A 23641-nucleotide genomic window follows, 5' to 3' on the forward strand; every position below is an offset into this window, starting at 1 on the left:
TTTTTTTTTTTTTTTTTTTTTTTTTTTTTTTTATAATAATCATCATTTCTTATTTTATTTTTTTCTCAAAATGTCACGACGATCATCTTTTGAAGATGTTGGAAAAGTTTATAAAAGATTGAAAACAAACTATGCATCATTTCCTTTAGGGAATAATTACAACTATGAAGGATCGTTTCCGATTTACAAACAACCTCAGGAACTAGTTTCTTATAGTATTGATCATGAACGACGTGTCTGGTTTGATGATCGAGAATTGGTAAAATGATTTTATGAAAAGACGTAATTATGAATGTATATATTCACTGATTTTTTTTTGGTGGGGGGGGGGTGGTGGTTGAATTTATATGCTTGCTTAGAAATATTATAGTCCACCTAATGAAGATGATGATCAAGATTTAAATATTGGATATGAAAAGATGATCAAAAGAGACGATAGTATACCAGAACATATTGATACATTATTAGATGCCCTTACGTTTTACAATACAGAAAACAAAAATACAACCACAGCTGATATAGTAACAAATGAACAAGACTTTTTGTATTGTATATTAAATTAAATTCTTCTTGCGCTATAGGTTACTTGGCGGGGTATTATGACCAAACTTATGTGTACACCTTATTCTAGAAAAGAAGCATGGACATTACGCGCTACACGATATAAAGTAAGTTGCAGAGAGTTAACATACATGTTGGTTAATGTGTTGTATATAAAAGGATACAATTTATATAGAAGAAGAAAAAAAAGAAGAAGAAAAGATGACAGAAAAACAAAAGTTAATGAGTTATTGGGGATATAGATTTGAAACACTTTATACAAAGCCTTATTCAATAAATGATAAAGAAGACGACGACGACAAGACGATAGTAAATACAAATATACAATATTGTACTGTTGTCAAGACGAAATTAGGAAACAATTCAATCATCATGGGAGCAGAAGTAGATTGTTGTAATAAAGAGAAAAGTAAATTTTGATTCGCAAAAAAAAAAAAAAAAATAGTAGTAGTAGTAGTATGTAAGGTATTAAAAAGAACTGTCTTGATTAGGTAAGCAAAAACTTGAAAATTATATCGAATTAAAGACTTCAAGGATAATTGAATCTAAACAAAATTTATATTCATTTGAAAGGCAAGTAGTGTAAACAAATGAAATCCAATCATATTAATTTATTTATTTTATTATTTTAGATATAAATTATTAAAATTTTGGGCACAATCATTCTTAGTTGGAGTTCCAAAAATTATATGTGGATTTAGAAATGATGAAGGAAGAATATTAAATATAAAGGAATACAAGACATTAGAAATACCACGTCTGATAAGAAATAAGCCAAATCTTTGGGTAAATAGTTAATTAATATTTTGCCTATTTTGCCTATTTTTTGCTATTTACTAATAATAGTTTATTATTAAAGAACCCTTCTGTTTGCTTAAACTTTGCTAATGAACTCTTAAATTGGATAAGATTAAAGATGACAGAAAATGATGCTACTTTAACTTACTTAATAGAGTTTAAATATCCTTTTAAAGAAATTAACTTGACAAATACAGGCCATTCGCACGTATTTTTAACTCAACGTTTTATAAATGGAACAATACAGCACGACATTGGTGGTGAAAGAGCAGCAACAACAGCAGCAACAGCAGCAATAGCAGCAGAACAATCAGCTGAGATATAATCAATAAAGAGGAGAAGAGAGGGGGTGAGGAGAGTGGTTTTTGCCAAGTCCTGTTAAAAAAAAAAAATTTTTTTTCTATTATTCTATAATTCAATGGACATGTTTCAAAAATTCGTTATAAAATAAATAATCATTATTTATAATAGTGGCTTTGAAACGTTTATTAGATATTTTATTTTATTTGCTTTTACTTTACCTTACTTTGTTTACCATTTTCAAATGTGATAATTATTTGAGTTTAAAAAAAAAAAAGTATAGTTATAATAATTATGCTATCATTTTACTCCACTTGATGTATATTTTTATTCAAGATATTTTTGGATACAAAATGAATTGTATAGCAGAATTATATGTTCAGCAGATATAATTTAAAACTCCGGATTAATTTGTCATAGATAAACAAAATAAAAAAAAAAAAAAGGGGGTGAAGTATTCCTTTAAAAATGACTTTTTCATATTATATTTTTTATTTTATTTTATCTTTTATTATTATTATTATTATTATAAAAAAAAATAAATAAATAAAATGGGACGTAGAAAGATACAAATTCAACCTATTAAAGATGATAGAAATAGACAAGTAACATTCCTGAAAAGAAAGCATGGTTTAATGAAGAAAGCTTATGAACTTAGTGTATTATGTAATTGTGAAGTAGCCTTAGTTATCATTCCCCAAAATAATAATAAAATGATACAATATTCAAGTTCTGATATGAATACTATATTAAAGAGATTCAAGCAGGTATATAAATAAATAAAATAAACACGTAACAAAATAGATACTAAATGAAAATAAAAATCTATTTAGAATGATAAACCAAAAGAAGTAAAGACAAACAAAGATGTAAAGTTTTCTTTTCTATTTTATTCATAATTATCAAGTGTATTAATTCAATTTATAGTTTGTAGAAAGTAAAGATAATGAAGTAGAAGATGAAGATGAATATAGCTTACGACAACAACAACAACAACAACATTTAGTTACTAGCCAACAACAGCCTATCTTAATTCAACCTAATATGATGTATAACTCTTTATTATATTCGCAACAAACACCTGCTTTATATCATTCACCTCAACATCAACAACAAGAAATTACTCCAGATCAATCTCCTAGATCAGAGCCTGGAACACCTGATAATAAAAGACCGAAACAATTAATAATAAATCCCGAAGAATTTAATGTATGAAATTACACTTATTTTCTTCATTATTACATGTGAATTAATATTCTTTTTTTTTTTATTTTTTTTATTTTTTTTCTTTTCTTTTTAGTATTCAAATGCTTTGCCTTCTCAATTTGTTCAAAACTTGCCTTCTCCTTCTACTTTTTATCCTGAATTTTATCCCCAATCAAATTTCATCATGAGCCCGATCCATACTAACTCAGCATTTACGATACCGACTATAAAACAAGAACCTTATCATCATCAACAACAACAAAATGAAACCATGACAACATCGAGGTAATAAAATAAAATAAAATTAAAAAAAAAATGATTTGTAATAAATGAATTTTGAAATCTTATTTGTAGTAGTCATTTACTAGGAGGAGGACCGAAGAGGTTTATGCCGCAACAACAACCAATGATAAATAATGAACAAAAATTAGTTAAACTATTATAAACACTTACACCTATAATATATACACACACCACACACTTGTAAATAATTTTTTTTTTCTCTTTCGATTCATGATCACTGTATTGTATTTTTATTTATAATAAAAAGATTATATTATTTATTTATTTTTCTTCCTCTATTTTCTCATATCATTTTATTTGTTGCATGTGTACTTTTTTCTTTATCTATTACAAGCAAATTTACATATTCTGGCGGAGCTCACAATTTATTGTAGTTCCTCATGATTAAACCCTTTTCATTTGGAAAAAAAAAATTTACATCTTCGAAAAATGAATAAAGAACAAGAATTAGAAAATAGACAATTACAAAATGAAGAGATTATGGCACTAGAAGCTATTTACCCTGACGATTTTCATAAAGATGAAACATCATCGGATGCATATATTTTCACACTTAATCTAGATCAAGATGATGATACAATACGATCACCGCGTAAAGTTATTTTAAGATTTTTTTTACCTCCCACTTATCCGAATCAAGATATGCCCATCTATGAAATAGCTTCCATCTATTGCGGTACAAAAAAACTAGATAATGACATGCTAGAGGCAATTGATGTAGGCTTTACTTCACTTTTTATGCCTACTCAAGTAGTTTTGTTTGAATGGATAAGCTGGTTACGTGATTATTTAGAGGAACATGTTGAAAAATATGTGATAGAAGAAGAAACGGAAATATCAAATGCATTGTCCCAACTTCAAGTGGAAGAGGGAAATGTAGACGAAGAAGAAGAAGAGGAAATCTATGATTTTAATCCTGAAGATCATTATAAAAAGGAGACATCGGCTCAACAAGACGATTCTCATGATCGTCCTACTGTACGCTCATTAATGGGCCCCAACAGTTATCATACTGAAACACCTCCTTCAATTTTTTCAAGTGAACCTTTGGTTGATCGAAAGTCTATCTTTGTTGCTCATGTAGCTCAAGTTCATACTATTCATCAAGTAAAAGTAGTAGTGGCTCATTTGTTACAAAATAAGAAAATTGCAAAGGCAACACATAATATTTTAGCATATCGTATTACAATGCCAGATGGAAAGGTGCTTCAAGATAACGATGATGATGGAGAGTCGGCTGCAGGCGGTAAGTAGTACAATCTATACAAAGATATATACGTTATTTATTTATTTATTTTATTTTATTTTATTTTATTTTATTTTATTTTATTTTATTTTTTGAAGGTCGTCTTTCACATTTAATGCAAATTTTAGAAGTAGAAAATGTAGTAGTCGTAGTAACTAGATGGTTTGGTGGTATTCATTTAGGTCCTGATAGATTTAAAGATATTAATAATATTGCGCGTAGTGCTCTAAGTGAGTGTGGATTTATCAAAGACAAACATGAAAATAAACACAAAAAGAAAAAATAATAATAAAATGAATTCTCCGCGTAGTATTCGGCTTTTTCTTTTTCTTTTCCTTTTTTTTTTTTTTTCTTTTTCTCTTAATGAAAATGAACGAAAATGAACAAAATGGCTTGATGGATGATATTATCAAGTCAATCATGACACCAGGCTATACTGCAACTGGAGTAATCAAAATCATGTTTTATGCCTTTTATGCACTTTTTATAACATTATTAGTGATGATTTACTTGACAGGTGGTAATCCTCATGTCATTGCTTTATTGTTATTAGCTTTATGTCTTTTCGTGACAATCAAATGGTAAATATACAATTATTTATAGAATATTCAATGTATTCAATTTTTCTTTCTTTCTTCCTTTCTTTTATGTATAATAGGTTTATTTCTGAATTACAGGCCTCTAAACAACAAGAAAATACAGCAAAAAATGAATAAATTAGAATATCTTAATAGACGTCAAATATACCTTACTTTTAGTCTAAAATTTGGATTCTTTGTATTGTTTTCTCACATACATATACACACACAATATTGTAACTTTAATTTTATACATATTTTTATATGAACAAAGAGAAATAGTTGAATAGATTATTTTACATAAACTACTTTTGTAAATTGAATAATGAACCCTTTCAATCCTCCTATTTTAAGCTTTTCTCCCACACACACACACACACTCTCTCTCTCTCTCTCTCTCTCTTTTTATATATATAAATATATATTTATCTATATATAATATAAATACTTATCAATCCTTCTTCTTCTAACTTTCTCCATTACAATAATGATATTTCTAACTTTGAATGAAAAGTATTCACTGGCATGGCTTCAGATGAGTACGATCATTTTATTTACAATGCTTGGTTCTCTTTTCTATTTACATACAAACATTTCAGATTACATGGAAACAACAAAAGATAAATTTGGTTCTATTTGTACCTCTATCAATAGGTCCTCAGAGCAAATTTACAACACACCCTTCATTCTCTATAAAGCCTCTCTCACTTCCATGTATACAACAAAAGAAAATATACACCGAAATTTATCAACAGCCCTTGAGATGATTGAAAGCTGTCTTGTATTTCTCATTCGCATGTACAAATCAACGTATCAATGCCTTTTAGGTCTTACCATTCGTACTCTACTATCATTTGTAACAACGATCGCGAGTCCTGTTGAAAAGGTCGCGAATGGAATCGCTTCCTTTCTTCATCTAGGTGATGGTACCTCACTTAACTGGACAACGTCCTTAAATCAGCTACAGTCACAAGTGGATCAATGGTTTCAAAACGATCATGTACGAGAATGGCTAGATATCCCCTTTGGTTCCCTTCAAGGTCAACTCAATTCATCCTTTCATAGTTGGGAACCCCCTCTGCTGAATAACCTAACCCACGAATCCCTCTTTGAACAGCCCTGTGACCCTACTGCCCTCTTGAATGCCCTTGAACGTGCAAGAGATGAGATGTTGTTCTTTGTCAAGGTCTTGATGGGGGCTCTCGTGGGTGCAATCGTGATCTGTACATTGGCTAACGTCGTGATCATTCGACTTCAACACACTCGCCTTACTCAAGCACATGCTCACTTTTTACAACCAAAGGAAGATGAGAAAAGAAAAGATGATGATGATGATGCCTTGGATCGCTATATGTGGTCTATATCGACTTTGCTCCCCTGGGAAAGACGAAAGAATAGGTTCCAGCGTGTCCTTTATTTCATGAGTCAACCCATTGTTCTTTATTGTCTCTGTGTGGGTCTAGGAGGATTAGGGTTGATCGCCTTCTTGACCGCCACACTTGAAGGAGGCTATCATGAGATTTATAGTAGACTTGAAACGGAAGCTCAAGCATGGACTCAGAACGCGACCTCCCTCTGGACATCAAGTGCGACGCAACAAATAGATCATCTCAATCAATGGATCGGTACTGCAGAGTCGAGTCTGAATGATCATGTCTTGAGCGTTGTTCAAAGTTCTGCAATCGCCTTAAATAGCACCTTAGCCAATGTGGTGAATGACGTCCAAGAGTTGATTCAGACTGTCTTGGGTGGTACCTTCCTTGAGGGACCAGCAAAGGATTTAACACGATGTTTGTTATTGAATAAAATTGAAAATATCGAACAAGGACTCACATGGATAGCGAATCATAGTTTTATTCATCTAAGTAGATTAGATGCAACTCCTCCATTCAATGCTCTCATTGCGGGCCCTGAAATGCAGGCATCTATTCACAATCATATAGGCTTCGTTCATGCGGAGAATCATTCCCTTTTCATTACAGAGCAGTTGAATAGTTTATCGAGCTTTTTTCAAATGTTACTTGTCTTTTGGAGTATCAGTTTATGTATTTGTATAGCCTTTCAACTTGACTATCATTATTTTAAAAAAAAATAAATAAAAAAAAAGGGGGATTTATTATTATTATTATTATTATTATTATTATTTTAATTTTTGTTCCCTTAAAAATATCCACTCAAGCTCTAATATCTCTTTCCATAATTTACTCTGTTTCCCAAAGGCAACAGCGATTGTTTCCTTTGCTGACACAATCCACCTTCGAACACCCCTTTCATACACCTTTTCTAATCCTTTATCACCTACCACCAAAAGTTCAGATTGAACAATTGAATTCCAACCTGCTTTCGCCATGATCAGGAAATGCTGTGCCAACATGGGGTGATAGGGAGGATAAATCACACAATATTGAACCAAGATGTACAAGCCTACTTTAACTGCATTTTGCCACTTGCCTTCTGAGATTAGATCATAAAACAATCGTGTACAGATAGATAATGTGCTGAGTCGGTAAGGGATAATGAGGAGTGAATCTGCTGTTGAGTCGTATGAAAGCATCTTGTCAATAGAGGTAGCCATGATATCATCACAAGTAGATGGAACCTTTGGCCTTGCTTGTGATGGCAATGGATCATCAAAGTCTGTTAAAGAGCAGGAAGTCTTTGAGGAAGAAGGTCCCAGCAGATGTAACTCGGGTTGATTACAAGTTAAAAGATAAGGTGAAAAGAACTGAACAAAATAATGGCTATAACTGGCTATTGTTAAAGCATGATCAGGAAAACCATCATGCCTCCTATCATATTTTTGACACATATCTAATAAATTCCATATTTCAATTTCTTTTAGAATCTGTGCTCGTTTATCGATATGCTTATGATTGTATTCTAAAAGTAGCTGTTCCGCACGATCCCAATCCGATTCCTCTTCACCTAGTAAAGTATCAATTTTACTTAAATAAGGTCGATTGGCATTTTCTAGACATCGTTCACATTGACAATCAAAAAAATACTTTTGGTGTAGTAGAGTTTGTCGATACTTTCTTGAATGAGCTGGATCTATATAAGGGATTGTAATTTCAGTACCTGGTTGAATATCTTCAATAGCACGAATACAAGCTAATGCGCCTTCAAACATCACGACAGCATTTGGATGACACGAATGATTAAACAAGGAAGCAATCGGATAGGTGCCTTCACCGATCGCGAATAATTCCACGTCAGTAATCGAAAAGTTATTGGATCTGAAAACGTTCAAATAATGGACTAATTCCTCTTGCGAAATACCTTGAAAGATCTTTCTTTCAAGTGTTTTACGAGCTAATGCCGTATTCCTTTCCGTAATATGTCGTGGTTGTAAGGTATCATGACCCATTAAACTAAAGAATGCTTCCATCGTTACCTCCACTGTCTCACCGTCCTCTACTGATTCCTTATTCATCTTATTTCTTTGTCTATATCGTGCCACATTAAGAGCAACACGCTCGAGCATCTCAAGATCCAATTCATCTTCTGCACATTGATGATTCGATTGAGCTGTACAAACAAACTGATGATAACTTAACCAAGCATTCTTAAAGCAAGCCATATCACAAAAATAAGCTTTCTTGCATTGAGAGCAACGTTGTAAAGGAGGTGATGTTTGTTTTCGAAAGCAATAATTGCAATATTCGTTCATCATCTGAGGTATAGCTACTGTACCTAATGGTTGTGAAGTTATAATGACTGTTCCTCGTGGTAAGAAAGCATTTGCTTTTATATAACGTCCTTTAATAGCGTCTTGAGAGTTATGTATTGAAATATGATTTTGGTTTAAATACTTTTCCATTTTAGATTTGCAATCCATAAAAAAAAAAAAAGAAAAAAAAAAAAAAAAAAAAAAAAAAAAAAACTCCAAGTGATAGAGGCGGAGACTACAATATGAAATTAAAGAAACAAGTGGTGGTGCTACATTTTTCTGATTTGTGCTTGCCAACAGGGACCAGATTCACTTTCCATTTTTCTCTTTCCCCTTTTTTTTTTCTTTTTTTTTTTTTTTTTTTTTCGTTCTTCTTCTTCTTCTTCTCAATTTTATACCAATGTATATCTTTTTATTTCCATTATTTCTATGTTTTTTAATAAGGCATGTTTTATCGTTAGACATCATATTGAATAAAAGACAAGGCAAGTATAACAAAAAGGGAAAACTTTTTATTTTTTTTTTCTATTTTATTTTCTTTTTTATTTTGTAGTTAATACTCGTTTTTTTTATAGCCATAGCTTCTAGAAAATGTGGAAATGAAAATAATACAATATCTATTTGCACACCTACATTTGATTCTATCTGGAAAAACGACACAGATCAGGAAATAACATGGAAATGGAAGTAATGTTAGATATACATATTACATACGTATCCTATTTACTTACAATTTGCTATCTATCTAATACACACACAGTAATCCTACTCTAATTGCCTATGTACGTACGTTCATTCACAGATTTGATATTATTACTTTGTTAAGTAGTCTATTCTACATGTGTATGTATGTAACTTGTTTCATAGGATAAACTTGATCTTTATCTACTTTATCAGCCTACAGAAGGAAGTTATCAGGTTGTAAAGAATTGGACTGGTTTGGAAAGAACAAAAGGTATCCTTGTACAACATATAGACGATAGTTGGTATCCATCACCACCAATCACCAATAACGTTTCATGGACAATGTATTTTTATATTGTGGGCTCAGAATATGATATCCAACAAGATCTTTCGTTAATACCAACCTATCATAATTACTTTTCCGTACCTCAGTCTTTTATATTAATACGTAAGTTGTATTCATGTATAAAGTAACATGGTGTGTATATATCTATTTATCTATTTTTATATAGAGCCTGCCTATGTAGATACTACTACTACTACGACTACTACTACTAATACAACTACTAATAACTCATCAACAGATATACCTTCCCCTTCACCAACATCTGAAAGACATTCTGATTCATTCCCTAGTTGGGCTATTGCTGTTATTTGTATTGTTGCAGTCATATTCTTGATTATAGCTATTATTATCATTTTATGGGTGCTTAAAAGACAGCAGAGACATAGAAATAGAACAAAGAGTCATGATGAAAAACGTCCTGTCTTATTAGCTTCCACCCATGAATCGAGTTTAGCTATACCTGTCATGTCTACTACTACACCATCCCCGACTTACACTGAGAAAAATAGAAACACACCTTCTTCACCTCTGGGAATGCATAAAGAGGGACAGCAATCAAGTAGTATCCTCTCTTCTACAGATGCATTGATGATTGCTGATACTTTTAGACAATTCATGAGAAAGCCTGAATGGAACGACAACATCAATAAAGAAGAAGAAAAGTCTTCAAATCTTTAAAAAAGGAAAAAGGACAGGTGATTTTCAAATTCCGATTTTATCATTTATTTTGAATTATACAAAAGGAGTTATTATTATACGTTGTTTAAACGAATAAAGTTTTGATTTGGAATTAAAAAAAAAAGAATAGAATAGAATAGGAGAAAAGTTAAAGGTTTAAAAGAAAACATGTACATACAATGAAAGTAAAGAAAAGAAAAGAAAAAACATGAATATAAAGGTCGTTTATACCCCACAAAAAAAAAAAATATATTAAAAAAGGGCGACGACGTCACTATGTTTAATACACCTTTTTTTTTTTTCTTTCTTTCTTTCTTTCTTTCTTTATAAATCACGTTTTATTATTATTTTTTATTGTGTTATGTATATGAACGATGCATGCAAATAATAATAATAAAAAGAAAGCAACAAATGTACGTAAACGAATAGAAGATACTAAAACACACTACTCAACAACTATGACTAATGCAAAGAATATGCTTCATTCTGCTCGAGAATGGCTACGGCCTTCAACCGACTGGGCCTCTTCACTCACACAACTATCTACAGTTATGTTCAGTCCATTAGCCGCCCATCCTGTTTACAAATCAGAATCAATGGTGAAAGCTATTCAGTTGATGCAACAACAACAACAGAGACAAACTAATCTAGCTTCGTCCTCTTCTCATGATCTTGTTTTACATGGCAAGTCATACGCCTGGCCTTCAAGTTCTATTCTTTTACAAGCAGACATACCGCAAACAAATAATCCTGTTACTTTATTTCAAGGATTCGCAGCTACTTATCCTTCATTAGCCAAATCTTCGAGATCGCATAAGAAAACAAGGCAAAAGAGGAGGAAGCAGTCAACTACAGAAAATGGGGATGCACAATCAAAAGGTATTTTATTTTATTTTTTTCTCTTTTATATATACATGTATATAATGTACAAGTATATACATATATATATATATATATGCATATACATATATATATATATATAGCGACTCATAACTAGTTAGAAGTACCAAAGACCTTGACTCAAATCATGTCAGAAAGAGAAAGAAAAGTACGAGAATGTGACAAGATTAGTATGCAAAAGGTAACGTAATATATACATTTATAAAGGAATTATTACCATCAAACGATAGACTAAGTATAATCTAGTCTTCTACAGTTAATGAAATCGAACAGATTAATCTTCAGATTAATGAATTATTGGACCAAAGGAAAATATTAGAACAAAAATGGCAAAAGTTGGAAGAAAAAGATTTTGAATTACAATTAATAAGTAAAAAAAGATAATATGGATAGTCATGTATGTTATCCCCTAAAATTGATTCTCTTTTTCTTTTTTTTTAATATTATAGTTGAAGATTTGAATGAGACCATTTTGGATATAGAAGAAGGTCGTAGTGACAGTCTAAGTACTGTTCAACAATTAAGAAGAGAAGATGAAGACGATGAATCTGAAGAGGACGAAGGTGAGATAGGAGCTTGTTTCAAGATATTAGAGGGTCATACAGATGATATTGTTTGCTTGGACTTTAATCATCTAAAGGGTATGCTTGTGTCTTCTGCTTTGGATGGCACGGTGAAAGCATGGGATCTCTATCGCAAACGATGTTTAGGTAATATAGAAGGACATTCAGGTATTGTGCGGTGTCTTCATTTAAATGAAGCACGTCTCTTGACTGGTTCTGATGATAGTACAATTAAACAATGGGATTTGTCCTTGATACCATCTCCAATCATGCCCTCTTCTTCTGCTTCTAGTGTATCCAGTGTATCAGCTATTGATGGGGGTATCGTGAACGAGACATTTACGTTACAAGGACATCAAAGTGAAGTGACGGTCTTGGATGCCGATCAACACACATTAGTATCAGGTTCAAATGATAAAACCATTCGACAATGGGATTTGGAAACACAACAATGTGTTTTGACACTGGATGTTTTGTGGGCAAGTAATAATAAGGGCACCTTGGGAGATACAAGAATGGCACATTATGCATATGCAGCATATGATTTTGTGGGCGCATTACAGTTTTGGGATTTTGCTTTAGCAAGTGGTACTTCAGATGGAAAAATTAGAATGTGGGATTGTAAGTGTGTTGTTGTTCCCTGTATAAATAGAGAGTAGGCACATATTTATTATATATTTTATTACTATATAGTAAGAACAGGACAAGCGCATCGTACTTTACCCGGACATAGTGCACCTATTACATGTTTACAATTTGATGAAATTCATCTTGTCAGCGGTAGTTTAGATAAAACAGTTCGAATTTGGGATTTAAGGACAGGTTCTGTGTTTGATACACTCACTTATAATACACCTATTCTGAGTCTACAATTTGATACGAATAAAATTATCAGCTCTGGTACATCCAATGCTATTGACGTAAGTATTTTATGAGATTTTTTTTTGTAAGGGTACAAAACTAATCTATGTTATAGGTTTATAATCGTACTTCATTTCAACATACAACGCTTACTAATGATTCAAGTTATGTTAACACAGTCCGTTTCCGTAATGATGTGCTAGCTAGTGGCGGCAGTGATCATATTATCAAGTTATGGTCGATATAATGAAAGAATCTCGAATACATTATTGTTATTTTATTTAAAAGCTAAATTTGTACAAAATTTTACAAGATACTTGTGATAGACGCTTATATTTAAGTTTTGGTGAATATCGTTTCACCTTTTTTTTTTTTAAAGAAATCATAAATACAAATCTTTAATATAAAATGTATATTGGGCTATAATATGTATAGCATACTTTCTGTATGTACAAGTTGGATGTATCTTATGTTTTAACACGAAAAAAAAAGAAAAAGAAAGAGGAAAGGGAGGGGAGATGTGTCATTCTTCTTTTGATAGAACTGGTGCATCCTTATTGTTAACAAATTAATGTTGCGATGCATCATCTGCAATAAAAACAGGTGGCTTATATTGAATTTTAATTTTTTTTTTTTTTTTGGAAAATACTACCATATTATAATATTATAACGTGAAAAAAGCAAAAACAAAATACAAGGAAAAAAAACCCCACTCCTCTCTTCATGAAAGATACTCCATATAGAAATTCTAAGCTTAAGCTATAGACTCTATAATAACACGTTTATTTTATTTTTTGTGTTATTATTAATAACGAAATAAAAAAAAAAAAAAAGATAATTTACCAAAAAAGTTGAAAATGTGACGTAGACTAGAGATTTTTTTTCTTGAAAAAAAAAAAAAAAAAAAAAAAAAAAAAAGAAAAAAAAAAACAGATACGCAGTTTTTTTTTTATTTTTTCCCTTTCTACTTTTCCTTATTCTAATATTATGTCGGATACAGAGAAAGAACCAGTTCAAGATCAATTTGACGATGAAGAGGTATTTACTCATTTTAAACAAAAAAGAAAAAAGAAAAAGAAAAAAAAAAGAAAGATTTTATTCACTTAAATTATATATTCCATTGAATACTTTGTAGGTTGACTTTTCAAAGTTGAAAAAGAAGAAAAAGTCCAAGAAGAAGGTTGAGTTTGATGCCGAGGCTGAACCTGTTGAAACACAAACTGAAGAGAAACCAGTTGAACAACAAGGTACATTTTATAATTCATCTTTCTCCGTTCCTTTCTCCATGTTCCTAAAATTAACATTCTATAAATTGTAGACGATGCCGAAGAGGATCCCGAAGCTATGTTTGCAGATTTGAAAAAGAAAAAGAAGAAGAAGTCTAAGCTTATTGAAGAGGTGAGAGAGAATAAAAAGGAAGAGAGAAATGACGGATAATGTCCATTTTAACAAAAATAATAATATATAGGATACTCCTGATGCTGATTCATCAGTTGCTAATACTGATGAAGATTTAGACTTTAGTGGTTTAAAGAAGAAGAAGAAGAAGAAGAAGTCTATGGCTCAATTTGAAGCAGATTTGGCTGATGAGAATGCTGATGAGAATGAGGTTACTGAAGAAAAGACAAATGAAAAGGAAGCAGGAGAAGACGCATGGGTTAAGAGTGATAGAGATTATGCTTATGACGAGGTAAAGATAAATATTTAATACATACATATATATATATAATACTGAATTTATTTGATATAAGCTTCTTGATCGTGTATTCAATATTTTGAGACAAAATAACCCAGAATTAGCCGGTGAAAAGAAAAAATATACAATCGTTCCTCCTTCTATTCATCGTGAAGGTAACAAAAAGACAATTTTTGCCAATATTGCTGAGATCAGTAAACGTCTTCATCGTCCTGCCGATCACGTCATTCAATTCTTGTTTGCCGAATTGGGTACAACTGGTTCCATTGATGGTGCTCAACGTTTAATCATTAAGGGTCGTTTCCAACAAAAGCAAATTGAAAATGTTTTACGTCGTTATATTGTTGAATATGTTACATGTAAGACATGTAAGTCTCCTAATACAATCATGACCAAAGATAACAGATTGTATTTTGTTACTTGTGAACACTGTGGTTCTAGTCGTACTGTATCTGCCATTAAGACAGGTTTCAAAGCACAGACTAAAGAAGATAGACGTGCTCAAAGAGCATAAAAATATGATAAATAAAATACACGGATTTTTTTTTTTTATTTTTATTAATAATTCAGAGATATTTTTTAGTCAATGATCACTTCTCTTGCTTTTGTTTTCTTTTTCTTTTTAATGGATTTCACTTTAGGTATTGAATCCATTGTTGATAATGAAGTAGAAGATGGTTTTGCTGCGATGGTTTGATCTTTTTCTTGTTCTATTTTACGAATCTGATCAGTCTCAGAAAGATATTTGAGTTTTATTGATTTTAGTTTATTAGCTCGTTCTTTTAATTGTTGAGATCTTCCTGATAACATGGACATGGCTGCTTTTAAGGAACGTAATTTTGTATTATAAGTTGCTACTTGATCCATCTAAAATTACTTGGTTAATAATTTTTGAAAGGGTTATATTATATACGATGGGTTTTTTTTTCTTTTTTCATACATTAGCTTTAATATCATTAAATTCTTCTTGTAATGCTGAATTAGCATTTAACATGGAAATAGATTCAACCAGTTCATTTTGTGCTTTACTAAAAGAAAAAAAAATTAGAATGATGCTAGTAATTAATTATTCATTTATATACTTTATTTCATTTAATTGAAGTTGTAATTTATTAACGATTAGCGCAATATCTGTTGAATACACGTCTGTAATATCTGTCATATTTAAAATAAATAACAAGAAAAATAAGAAAAATAAAATAATAAAAAATAAAATAAAATAAATGAAAACTGCATTAAAATTGATATCTTTTATTTTATTTTTTTTTTGTCTAATCATTTATTGATTTACTTATATTTTTCGGTGAAAATGTTTAAACACACAACTCAAGCTAATCCAACTTTGATCAATTGTCAAACAAAACAAAAAGAAATAGCTCATCAGCAAATGCAAAAAACACATTGTCATGACACTAACAAACGTCATCAGAAGCATGAACAAATAGAAATTACTAAACAAGATAAAGAAAACAACGAAAGGCTACTAACAGAGAAAAATGCATTAAAATATCGATAATCCTCGTTAGAATACTATTTGTTTTATTTAGATGCCTCCTTCAAACAAAGATGATCTAAAACAAGAAGCAGGCAAATTTTAAACAAAAACTACGATGCTTACTAAAAAAAAAATAAAAATAAAAAAATAAAAAATCTCCGGAAGAAACCTTTATGCTTTTTTTATAATAAATTTCCTTTTTTATTTATTTCCTGTTTTCTCTCCTTTTTATTTATTTTAATTTTTTTTTTTTTTTTTTTTTTTTTTTCACTACAAGTTGATGGAATATTAATATGAGGTTTAAAAATAAATTATGGCTTCTTTTTAGTTTAGTCATGGTTACTACTGCAGCTAAGTTTACACCTTCTGATTTGATTCAATTACCAAGACCTTCTGCGTCAGTTATTTCACCTAATGGTACGTTGGCTGTTTATGCTCAATCAGTCTATGATATTTCAGAAGCAAAGGTGAATAAATAATATAAATTTTTTTTTATTCTAGTATAAACTGACTCCCATTTTTTAATAGTCTACTCGTCATCTTTATCTCTTGAATGTCGAGGATAATACGATTGAAGAATTGACCAAACCTTCTTTTGACACTTCAGATAGTGAACCCTTCTTTTTAGATGATAGTCATATCGCTTATTTTCATCATAACGATGAAGAAGTGGATCAACTCTACGTTTTAAATTTGGATAATAGACAAGAACCCTCTTATCGTCTTACTAATTTTCCTATCTCCTTTGGGAATGTGAAATATAATGTGAAGCATCAGCTTTTGGCGTTTTCTGCTTCTGTTTATAATGACGAAGGTACTCTAGAGGGTACTTTTGAAAAGGATAAACAGTTGAAAGAAACCAAAAAGGATACAGCTTTAGTCTTTGATGAGCTTATGGTTAGGTAAAAATATATATAATTATCTATATGGTAATTAATAGGCATATGAACATTTTTATATATATATATAAATATACATATTAGACATTGGGATGATTACGTAAAAGAAAAGAAAAATAATATTTTTGTTGTTCACCTTGAGGTCATTGAGGATAAATACCAACTTAAGGATAAACCTGTCAATTTGTTAAGAAAGACTGGATTAGAATCTCCTGGTTTCCCCTTGGGAGATGCTAGTGATTTTGATATATCACCAGATGCTTCTCAATTGGCCTTTGTTGCTAAAATCAATACCAAAGATAATGCTTGGCAAACATCGGCCCACATTTATACTGTCTCTACGTCCGGATTAGATGAACCTGTCGCTATCAATAAAGATATTCCTGCTGCGTCATCCAATCCTCATTATACATCATCGAATCTTTTGGTTTATTTCCAAATGTTGACTCCCCAATATGAAGCTGATCGTAATCGTATTGTGATCTATGATCCTGAAACTAAAAGTCGAAAAGTCATCGCTAAAGACTGGGACAGTAGTCCCCATGAGGTCACTTCCTCTCTTGATTCCAAGACCTTGTATCTCACGGCTGAACAAGAGGGACGAAACAAGATCTTTGCTATTGATATAGAGACAGAATCGATTGAGACCTTAACAAACGACAAATATGCAACTAAGCTTCAGGTTTTACCTTCAGGAAATATCTTTTACAGTCTTAGTTCTGTGAAGCATCCTGTATTACCTCATCTATTGGATATTTCAACAAAGGAAGTCAAGAGGTTCAATGCTGAACCTAATCTCCTTGAAAAGCTTAAATCCATTGATTTTTCTGAGCCTGAAGAATTTAGATTTACTGGAGCCTTGAACGAACAAGTTCATGGCTGGCATCTTAAACCTGCTCAATTTGAAGAAGGTAAAAAGTATCCTGTTGCCTTTTTGATTCATGGTGGACCTCAAGGTGCTTGGAATGATAATTGGTAAGATACGAAAAATAAAAAAAAAAAAGGAGTGAGGGAGAGAGAGAGAAGTCAAGTGATTTTTTCATGTACATTTACCTTTTTTTTTTATTTTTGGTTCATGTTCATTCTAGGTCAACACGTTGGAATCCTCAAGTATTTGCAGGAGCAGGCTATGGTGTAATTGCTATCAATTTCCATGGTTCAACTGGTTATGGTCAAGCATTCACTGACTCTATTGGCAATCATTGGGGATCTTATCCATACTATGATCTTGAGACAGGTCTTGATTATGTGTTGAAAAAGTATTCTTATCTTGATGCTGAACGTGTTGCTGGTTTAGGTGCTTCTTATGGTGGATACATGATTAATTGGCTTAATGGACATAGTGATAAATTTAAAGCATTTGTAAATCATGATGGTGTTTTCTCTACAACTCAAGTTTATTTTACAACAGGTATATTATACTATTTGTTGATATTATATATATATATATATATATGTGTGTGTGTGTGTATGTTTGTAGAATTAACTTCTTTATATATATATATATATATATATATATGTCTCTATTAATATCATAGATGAGATTTATTTCCCTGAAAAAGAAGTAAGTTTAACAGACATAAATATATTATTATATTAGAAATGTTAATAATATGATATAGTATGCTGGAAATCCTATTGATCCCAAAGGAAGAAACAATTATGAAAAGTATTCTCCTGCCAATTTTGTTCAACATTGGAAGACACCTACGTTAGTCATTCACGGAGGACGTGATTTCAGATTAACTTTTGGTGAATCATTATCCACTTTTACTGCACTTCAAAGACAAGGTATTCCCTCCCGACTTGTCTATTTCCCAGATGAAAATCATTGGGTTTTGAAGCCTGCCAATTCTCTAAGATGGCATAAAGAAGGTAAAATCTATAAATATAAAAGTGTGTGTGTGTGTGTTCTCTATGACGAATAATGTATACTAATAAGTTTTATATTCTTAGTTCTTGAATGGATCAATACATATACAACAGTTAAAAATGAGTCTCAAGTAATGACTCCTACCTTTCACTTGCAAGAATAATGAATTACAACTAATAAACAAATTAATAAAAATAATAAAATAATTCGATTATTGACTAATAAAAGTGAGTCAATAAGGTGTAGACAAAAGAGACATACTTGTACCATAAAATAATATACCTGATACCACTTTGTAATAATAAATAGAATAGTAATACACTTTATTTAGTTCAATAAGGAGATGATTAGCTAATAATTTTAAATCCATATATGGAAATAAACTCCCTTCTTCATTTTTTTTTTTTTTTTTTCATTTTCTTTATTCCAATAATAAAATGTTCAATCTTTTACGTTCTTATGTATCAGAAAATCGAAAAAGATATATTGATGAAAAAGTAAACTTGGACTTGAGTTGTCTGTATAAGCATCTGCATATGCCATGTAAAATAACTAAATGTGAAAGTTTGTAATAGACATTACGGATAGAATCATTGCAATGTCTTATCCATCTGAAGGATTAGAAGGTTTTTATCGTAATTCTTTTATTCAGATTAAAAAGTAAGAAATACTTTATACATTTGTTGTTGTTTTTTCTCTTGCTTGTCACTAATTATAATGGACAAGACAGATTTTTAGACAATAAACATGCAAGACATTACAAAGTATATAACTTGTAAACGAAATATATATGCATCTATATATATATATATATGTTCATGTTCATAATACCTATAATAACAGACGTTGTGAAAAACAATATGATTTGTCAAGATTTGAATATGGTACATCTTATTATAATACGAGTTATACAATACTTTTTTTTTTTTTTTTAATCATAAAGAAAGCTGCTAGTTATCCATTTCTTGATCATCAAGCCCCACCATTTTCTATACTTGTAGAATTTTGTATAGATGCTTCTCAGTGGTTAGAAAAAGATAAAGATAATGTTGTAGCTATTCATTGTAAAGCTGGAAAGGGAAGAACAGGTACTGTCATCAGTGCATTATTATTACATTTACATTTAGCAAGTAATGCAAAAGAAGCCATTGAATTATATGGTAAACAAAGGACACATAATTTAAAAGTAAGCAAGTCAATGTATTATTTTTTCATATACATGAATAGATGACAAGAAAATAATAGGGTGTTACTATTCCAAGTCAAATTCGATATGTACACTATTATGATTTCATGTTGAAAAATGTTCAATTATATGAATCAAACAAGAATACAAGTTTAATAATTACACAAATCGTTATTCATGAATTGCCTGAAAGCTTAGAAAACAATAAGGAATTTGAATTAAAGATCTTTGGAAAGGATGAAAGTTGTATTTATCAAACAAAATCAACCAAAGTAAGTAATCAATACAACAACTAAAGTAAAAAAGAAGTTTTTTTTTTTTTTTTTTTTTTTTTTTTTTTTTTTTTGTTTTCCTAATTATATACAAGTGCAATATGAATCGTACCTTGGACAACATTTTAATTGAAATGGAAACACCATTTTTGATTGGCGACTATAAAATATCGTTTGTAAATGTATGCATATATAAACATTATTCACTATTTTATCTTGATTCTTATCCTTTATATACAAATAGTCAAAAGGCAAGGATATTTTTTATTTTTGGTTTAATACAGCCTTTGTATTCATCATGAATCATAATGTGCTTCATTTAAAAAAACAAGATTTAGACTTGGCTTTCCGAGATGAAGAATTTCATGAAAATTTTTCTGTTGGGATTACATTTATTAAAGCTTAAATAGCTTTTGCTTATTTATTGTTTCAGAAGAATTTATAACTTATTTTGCGGGGCAACAAGTGAATAAAAAAGAAGAAAATGGGTGCGAAAATCTATTCGTCAGCATAAATTATTTTCAATTTTATTCAAGTATCACTCAATAAAGTTTTTTTTTTTCTTTTTCTTTTAATTTTTTATCAAAAAAAAAAAATGCCAGTTGAAGGATTTAAAGTAGACGTTGAAAAAGCTGTTGGACATCAATTTGATAGTGAGCCTGTTATATGCAATAGAAGAGATTTTATTTTATATGCACTCGGTGTTGGCGTAAAGGAAGATGAGTTAAAATATCTTTACGAATTAGGTACATAATAAGTCTGGTTTGATAATCATCATTCAGGAGAGATTTATATCTTTATTTTTTATTTTAGATCAACATTTTACACCTTTACCTACTTATCCTTTAGTCCTTACACTGAAGGGTAATGATTTTAATGTAAATCTTTTTAAAGACCGTGCTCAAGGTAAAGGTTCTCTTCCCGGTATGCCTTATTATGATCCTAATAAAATTGTTCATGGTGAGCAATCTTTAAATATCTTTCATCCTTTCCCTGTCGATGGTGGTCAATTTATGGCTAAAAAGACATGTACTGGTGTCTATGATAAAGGTCAGTTTTTTTTCTTATTTAGTTAACAAATAAAGTCATTATTGAAATGAGCATCTATATAGGTTCTGGTATGGTTATTGAAATGACTGTTGACATTTACGATGAACAAGAAAAAGTGAAATATTGTAGTATGGTATCAAAATCATTTGTTCGCGGATATGGTGGCTGGAATGTAAGACATTTGAATATAGTAAAAATGTATACATGGCTATTTACATATTTATATAATTAATTATTCTTTTTTTTTTTTTTTTTTTTTTTTTGTTCATGCTTGAAGGGTCCTAAAGGACCTAAGGCAGTCTCTTATTTGCCTCCAAAGCGTAACCCGGATGCAATTGAAGTATTTACTACTACATTAAATCAAGCTCTTATTTATCGTCTTTCTGGTGATTATAACCCACTTCATGCAGATACTTCTTTAGCTCCTAAGATTGGTTTCCCTAAACCTATTCTTCATGGTCTCTGCACTTATGGTGCATGTGGACACGCTATCATAAAAGCTTTAGCTAATAATGATCCTTCAAGATTTAAATCAATTGAAGCACGTTTTGCTTCTCCTGTCTTTCCTGGAGAAACAATTGAAATCTATATGTGGAAAGTGGATAGTCAAGATCATCCAAAGACAGAGGAAGGTGTGATCTTTATTGCGAAAGTGAAAGAAAGAGACATAGTAGTTATCAATAATGGCTATGCTGTACTTTATAAAAAGTCCAGTGAATCTAAACTTTAACTCTTTTTATTATGAGGAGTAGGAAATTCAAGTCTTCTATGAAGACCATACGTGATATCAATATAATCCGGTTCATCATCAGGAGTAATAAAAGAATGTCGCATCATGAAATCAATTGCCACTAATGCACAATTAGGTTTCCATTCATTATTTAAAATCGTTTCTTTTACTTTTTCTAATGGCCAAAGATAAAAACATTCTGCTTCCCCATCACGAGGAGTAGGTGTAAAGTCTTTTGGCATTTCCAAGTCAAATATGTATTGAGTCTCTGGCTGTAATCCACCAGATGTATATGTATAATATGTAATTGTATTTACACTACGAGCCTTTGTAAATACAATATTTAAATTAGTCTTAAAATATCCATATTCTATGTGTGTGTATAATGCAGTAAAAGAAAGGGGTGAGAGATTTTTTTTTTTTACCTACCTTTGACGCAATTTCAATAGGTATACTTGCTTCTTCGTCACATTCTTTAATAATGGTATCTTTCACAGAATAATTATATGAAATACCACCAGCCACCTACAACATTATTATTATTATTATAAATGATACATATTTACAATTTATGAATCATTTACACAATTGTCTAATAAATTAGGCCATGTTTGCTTTGTTTTTGATCGTTTAGCAACCCACATTAAAATTTGACCCTCCTCTGTCTTGGTGTATGCATTGAGATGAACACCAAAGGTAAGGATACCAAATAAAGGTGACGCAGCACGTTCCATCACAAAGGCAATATTATCAGGTTGACTTTCATCCCCATATACAGGATAAAGCTCATTCCTCCATCCTGTTAAAATATCAAATGTCTTTTGGGCTCTCCAAGAATCCATCAACTCCTTGACGACCATCGTTCGTAATTCAGATGTATTGACCCATTGACTAAATTGAATGACATTAGGACGAATGTCAAAAGGTTTTCTTGATTGTTTATCGTTGTATTCATTTAATGCAGGTAAAACATGAGGTAAAATGTGACCTATGGTGTAAGAGCCGAGAATGAAAGGAACAGCGTGATGCAATTCATTATTTGAGGTAGGATCAATCGTATATGGGAATTTATCACAATATTTGACTGCATCTAATAAAGATTTAAAAGCTGTCATTTTTTTTTTATTTTTTTCAATAAAAAAAAAAAGAGAGTTGAAATTAGTATTAATTAATGTCTTCATATATATAAAATAATAAGCTTCACTTTTGATTGTTCTTGTTGTACCTGTATTTTGAGTGCTACGACTAGACATAGTGTAGACTTCTAAATAAAGTATAGTTTAAGATGGCAGTGAATTGCGTTTGAAATTCAAGATTTTCAAAAAATAGAAATCAAGATTTTTTTGGCCAATCAAATTTTTTTCGCTCATTCAAATTTATTGTAATCATTCAACTTTTTTTGGTAACCATTCAATTTTCTGTTGCCTCTTTCAATTTCCCTGGAGATAGACTCAAGACTCAATAAAAAAAAAAAAATATGAATTAATGTTTATTGTTTTCAATTTTTATAAGTCGTTCATATCCAAAAAAAAAAAAAATAACTTTGTGAGTGGCGAACCCAACCCCTACAGTTTTTGACTGTAACTTTTTTTTTTGCCGCCTCTTCGATACAATCAGCCAACAGTTCTTTTTTTTTTTTTTTTTTTGGTTAACCAATGTAGTAAATATTATGTGCTTAGTAGAATTTTTTGCTAATTATATCATGTATGTATATGCAAACTTTAAACCTTTCTTTTCTTTGCTTTT

The 23641-nt window shown here is 30.7% G+C and overlaps 16 protein-coding genes across 16 annotated transcripts; 13 read left to right on the forward strand and 3 right to left on the reverse strand.

Moving 5' to 3' along the window:
• Window positions 1-22: 22 nt before the first annotated feature.
• BX663DRAFT_527473 (RAI1 like PD-XK nuclease-domain-containing protein) lies at window positions 23-1875 on the forward strand. Its single transcript, XM_051530043.1, has 7 exons — window positions 23-259; window positions 360-521; window positions 582-668; window positions 721-970; window positions 1053-1134; window positions 1194-1347; window positions 1421-1875. The coding sequence occupies exons 1-7, from the start codon at window positions 71-73 to the stop codon at window positions 1682-1684; spliced, it is 1188 nt and encodes a 395-aa protein (XP_051377637.1). The 5' UTR covers window positions 23-70; the 3' UTR covers window positions 1685-1875.
• A 312-nt stretch (window positions 1876-2187) lies between these two features.
• BX663DRAFT_527479 (uncharacterized protein) lies at window positions 2188-3431 on the forward strand. Its single transcript, XM_051530044.1, has 4 exons — window positions 2188-2426; window positions 2493-2528; window positions 2587-2868; window positions 2960-3431. The coding sequence occupies exons 1-4, from the start codon at window positions 2211-2213 to the stop codon at window positions 3152-3154; spliced, it is 729 nt and encodes a 242-aa protein (XP_051377638.1). The 5' UTR covers window positions 2188-2210; the 3' UTR covers window positions 3155-3431.
• Window positions 3371-4744, forward strand: BX663DRAFT_527483 (ribosomal protein S5 domain 2-type protein). Its single transcript, XM_051530045.1, has 2 exons — window positions 3371-4414; window positions 4513-4744. The coding sequence occupies exons 1-2, from the start codon at window positions 3598-3600 to the stop codon at window positions 4698-4700; spliced, it is 1005 nt and encodes a 334-aa protein (XP_051377639.1). The 5' UTR covers window positions 3371-3597; the 3' UTR covers window positions 4701-4744.
• Window positions 4745-4754: 10 nt separating this feature from the next.
• On the forward strand, window positions 4755-5094 carry BX663DRAFT_527484 (uncharacterized protein). Its single transcript, XM_051530046.1, has one exon. It carries the CDS (start codon window positions 4778-4780, stop codon window positions 4997-4999), a length of 222 nt encoding a protein of 73 aa, XP_051377640.1. The 5' UTR covers window positions 4755-4777; the 3' UTR covers window positions 5000-5094.
• Window positions 5095-5231: 137 nt separating this feature from the next.
• BX663DRAFT_298600 (uncharacterized protein) lies at window positions 5232-7391 on the forward strand. The gene has a single exon (XM_051522032.1). It carries the CDS (start codon window positions 5480-5482, stop codon window positions 7085-7087), a length of 1608 nt encoding a protein of 535 aa, XP_051377641.1. The 5' UTR covers window positions 5232-5479; the 3' UTR covers window positions 7088-7391.
• On the reverse strand, window positions 7133-8812 carry BX663DRAFT_533712 (uncharacterized protein; the record flags this gene model as incomplete). Its single annotated transcript, XM_051530552.1, has 1 exon — window positions 7133-8812. One exon carries the CDS (start codon window positions 8810-8812, stop codon window positions 7133-7135), a length of 1680 nt encoding a protein of 559 aa, XP_051377642.1.
• Window positions 8813-9018: 206 nt separating this feature from the next.
• Window positions 9019-10581, forward strand: BX663DRAFT_527493 (uncharacterized protein). The gene is made up of 5 exons (XM_051530047.1): window positions 9019-9147; window positions 9238-9349; window positions 9423-9444; window positions 9530-9794; window positions 9859-10581. The coding sequence occupies exons 1-5, from the start codon at window positions 9063-9065 to the stop codon at window positions 10368-10370; spliced, it is 996 nt and encodes a 331-aa protein (XP_051377643.1). The 5' UTR covers window positions 9019-9062; the 3' UTR covers window positions 10371-10581.
• Window positions 10582-10658: 77 nt separating this feature from the next.
• Window positions 10659-11631, forward strand: BX663DRAFT_298705 (uncharacterized protein). Its single transcript, XM_051522033.1, has 2 exons — window positions 10659-11451; window positions 11527-11631. Exon 1 carries the CDS (start codon window positions 10745-10747, stop codon window positions 11351-11353), a length of 609 nt encoding a protein of 202 aa, XP_051377644.1. The 5' UTR covers window positions 10659-10744; the 3' UTR covers window positions 11354-11451; window positions 11527-11631.
• BX663DRAFT_298723 (WD40-repeat-containing domain protein) lies at window positions 11079-12986 on the forward strand. Its single transcript, XM_051522034.1, has 5 exons — window positions 11079-11451; window positions 11517-11640; window positions 11720-12454; window positions 12527-12753; window positions 12810-12986. The coding sequence occupies exons 1-5, from the start codon at window positions 11398-11400 to the stop codon at window positions 12939-12941; spliced, it is 1272 nt and encodes a 423-aa protein (XP_051377645.1). The 5' UTR covers window positions 11079-11397; the 3' UTR covers window positions 12942-12986.
• A 653-nt stretch (window positions 12987-13639) lies between these two features.
• Window positions 13640-14956, forward strand: BX663DRAFT_527497 (domain found in IF2B/IF5-domain-containing protein). The gene is made up of 5 exons (XM_051530048.1): window positions 13640-13732; window positions 13830-13941; window positions 14013-14092; window positions 14163-14384; window positions 14446-14956. The coding sequence occupies exons 1-5, from the start codon at window positions 13682-13684 to the stop codon at window positions 14902-14904; spliced, it is 924 nt and encodes a 307-aa protein (XP_051377646.1). The 5' UTR covers window positions 13640-13681; the 3' UTR covers window positions 14905-14956.
• Window position 14957: 1 nt separating this feature from the next.
• Window positions 14958-15630, reverse strand: BX663DRAFT_565327 (uncharacterized protein). The gene is made up of 3 exons (XM_051532075.1): window positions 15473-15630; window positions 15331-15418; window positions 14958-15257 (listed from the first exon to the last, which is right to left on the reverse strand). Exons 1-3 carry the CDS (start codon window positions 15550-15552, stop codon window positions 14970-14972), a joined length of 456 nt encoding a protein of 151 aa, XP_051377647.1. The 5' UTR covers window positions 15553-15630; the 3' UTR covers window positions 14958-14969.
• A 21-nt stretch (window positions 15631-15651) lies between these two features.
• BX663DRAFT_527501 (uncharacterized protein) lies at window positions 15652-16072 on the forward strand. The gene has a single exon (XM_051530049.1). The coding sequence runs from the start codon at window positions 15700-15702 to the stop codon at window positions 15904-15906; it is 207 nt and encodes a 68-aa protein (XP_051377648.1). The 5' UTR covers window positions 15652-15699; the 3' UTR covers window positions 15907-16072.
• Window positions 16073-16220: 148 nt separating this feature from the next.
• Window positions 16221-18820, forward strand: BX663DRAFT_556514 (Alpha/Beta hydrolase protein; the record flags this gene model as incomplete). Its single annotated transcript, XM_051531721.1, has 7 exons — window positions 16221-16352; window positions 16414-16787; window positions 16869-17759; window positions 17873-18195; window positions 18323-18348; window positions 18407-18659; window positions 18741-18820. The coding sequence occupies 7 exons, from the start codon at window positions 16221-16223 to the stop codon at window positions 18818-18820; spliced, it is 2079 nt and encodes a 692-aa protein (XP_051377649.1).
• A 435-nt stretch (window positions 18821-19255) lies between these two features.
• On the forward strand, window positions 19256-20521 carry BX663DRAFT_444628 (protein-tyrosine phosphatase-like protein; the record flags this gene model as incomplete). The annotated part of the gene is made up of 5 exons (XM_051523629.1): window positions 19256-19317; window positions 19501-19541; window positions 19605-19843; window positions 19903-20115; window positions 20360-20521. The coding sequence occupies 5 exons, from the start codon at window positions 19256-19258 to the stop codon at window positions 20519-20521; spliced, it is 717 nt and encodes a 238-aa protein (XP_051377650.1).
• A 43-nt stretch (window positions 20522-20564) lies between these two features.
• Window positions 20565-22180, forward strand: BX663DRAFT_298946 (HotDog domain-containing protein). The gene is made up of 4 exons (XM_051522036.1): window positions 20565-20861; window positions 20929-21165; window positions 21228-21337; window positions 21443-22180. The coding sequence occupies exons 1-4, from the start codon at window positions 20711-20713 to the stop codon at window positions 21893-21895; spliced, it is 951 nt and encodes a 316-aa protein (XP_051377651.1). The 5' UTR covers window positions 20565-20710; the 3' UTR covers window positions 21896-22180.
• Window positions 21645-23185, reverse strand: BX663DRAFT_298833 (NUDIX hydrolase domain-like protein). The gene is made up of 4 exons (XM_051522035.1): window positions 23121-23185; window positions 22480-23003; window positions 22325-22420; window positions 21645-22221 (listed from the first exon to the last, which is right to left on the reverse strand). Exons 1-4 carry the CDS (start codon window positions 23146-23148, stop codon window positions 21892-21894), a joined length of 978 nt encoding a protein of 325 aa, XP_051377652.1. The 5' UTR covers window positions 23149-23185; the 3' UTR covers window positions 21645-21891.
• Between the last annotated feature and the right edge of the window lie 456 nt (window positions 23186-23641).

Source organism: Cokeromyces recurvatus (assembly GCF_025118155.1).
Source record: "Cokeromyces recurvatus strain NRRL 2243 chromosome Unknown BX663scaffold_52, whole genome shotgun sequence".
Classification (NCBI taxonomy): Eukaryota; Fungi; Mucoromycota; class Mucoromycetes; order Mucorales; family Mucoraceae; genus Cokeromyces; species Cokeromyces recurvatus.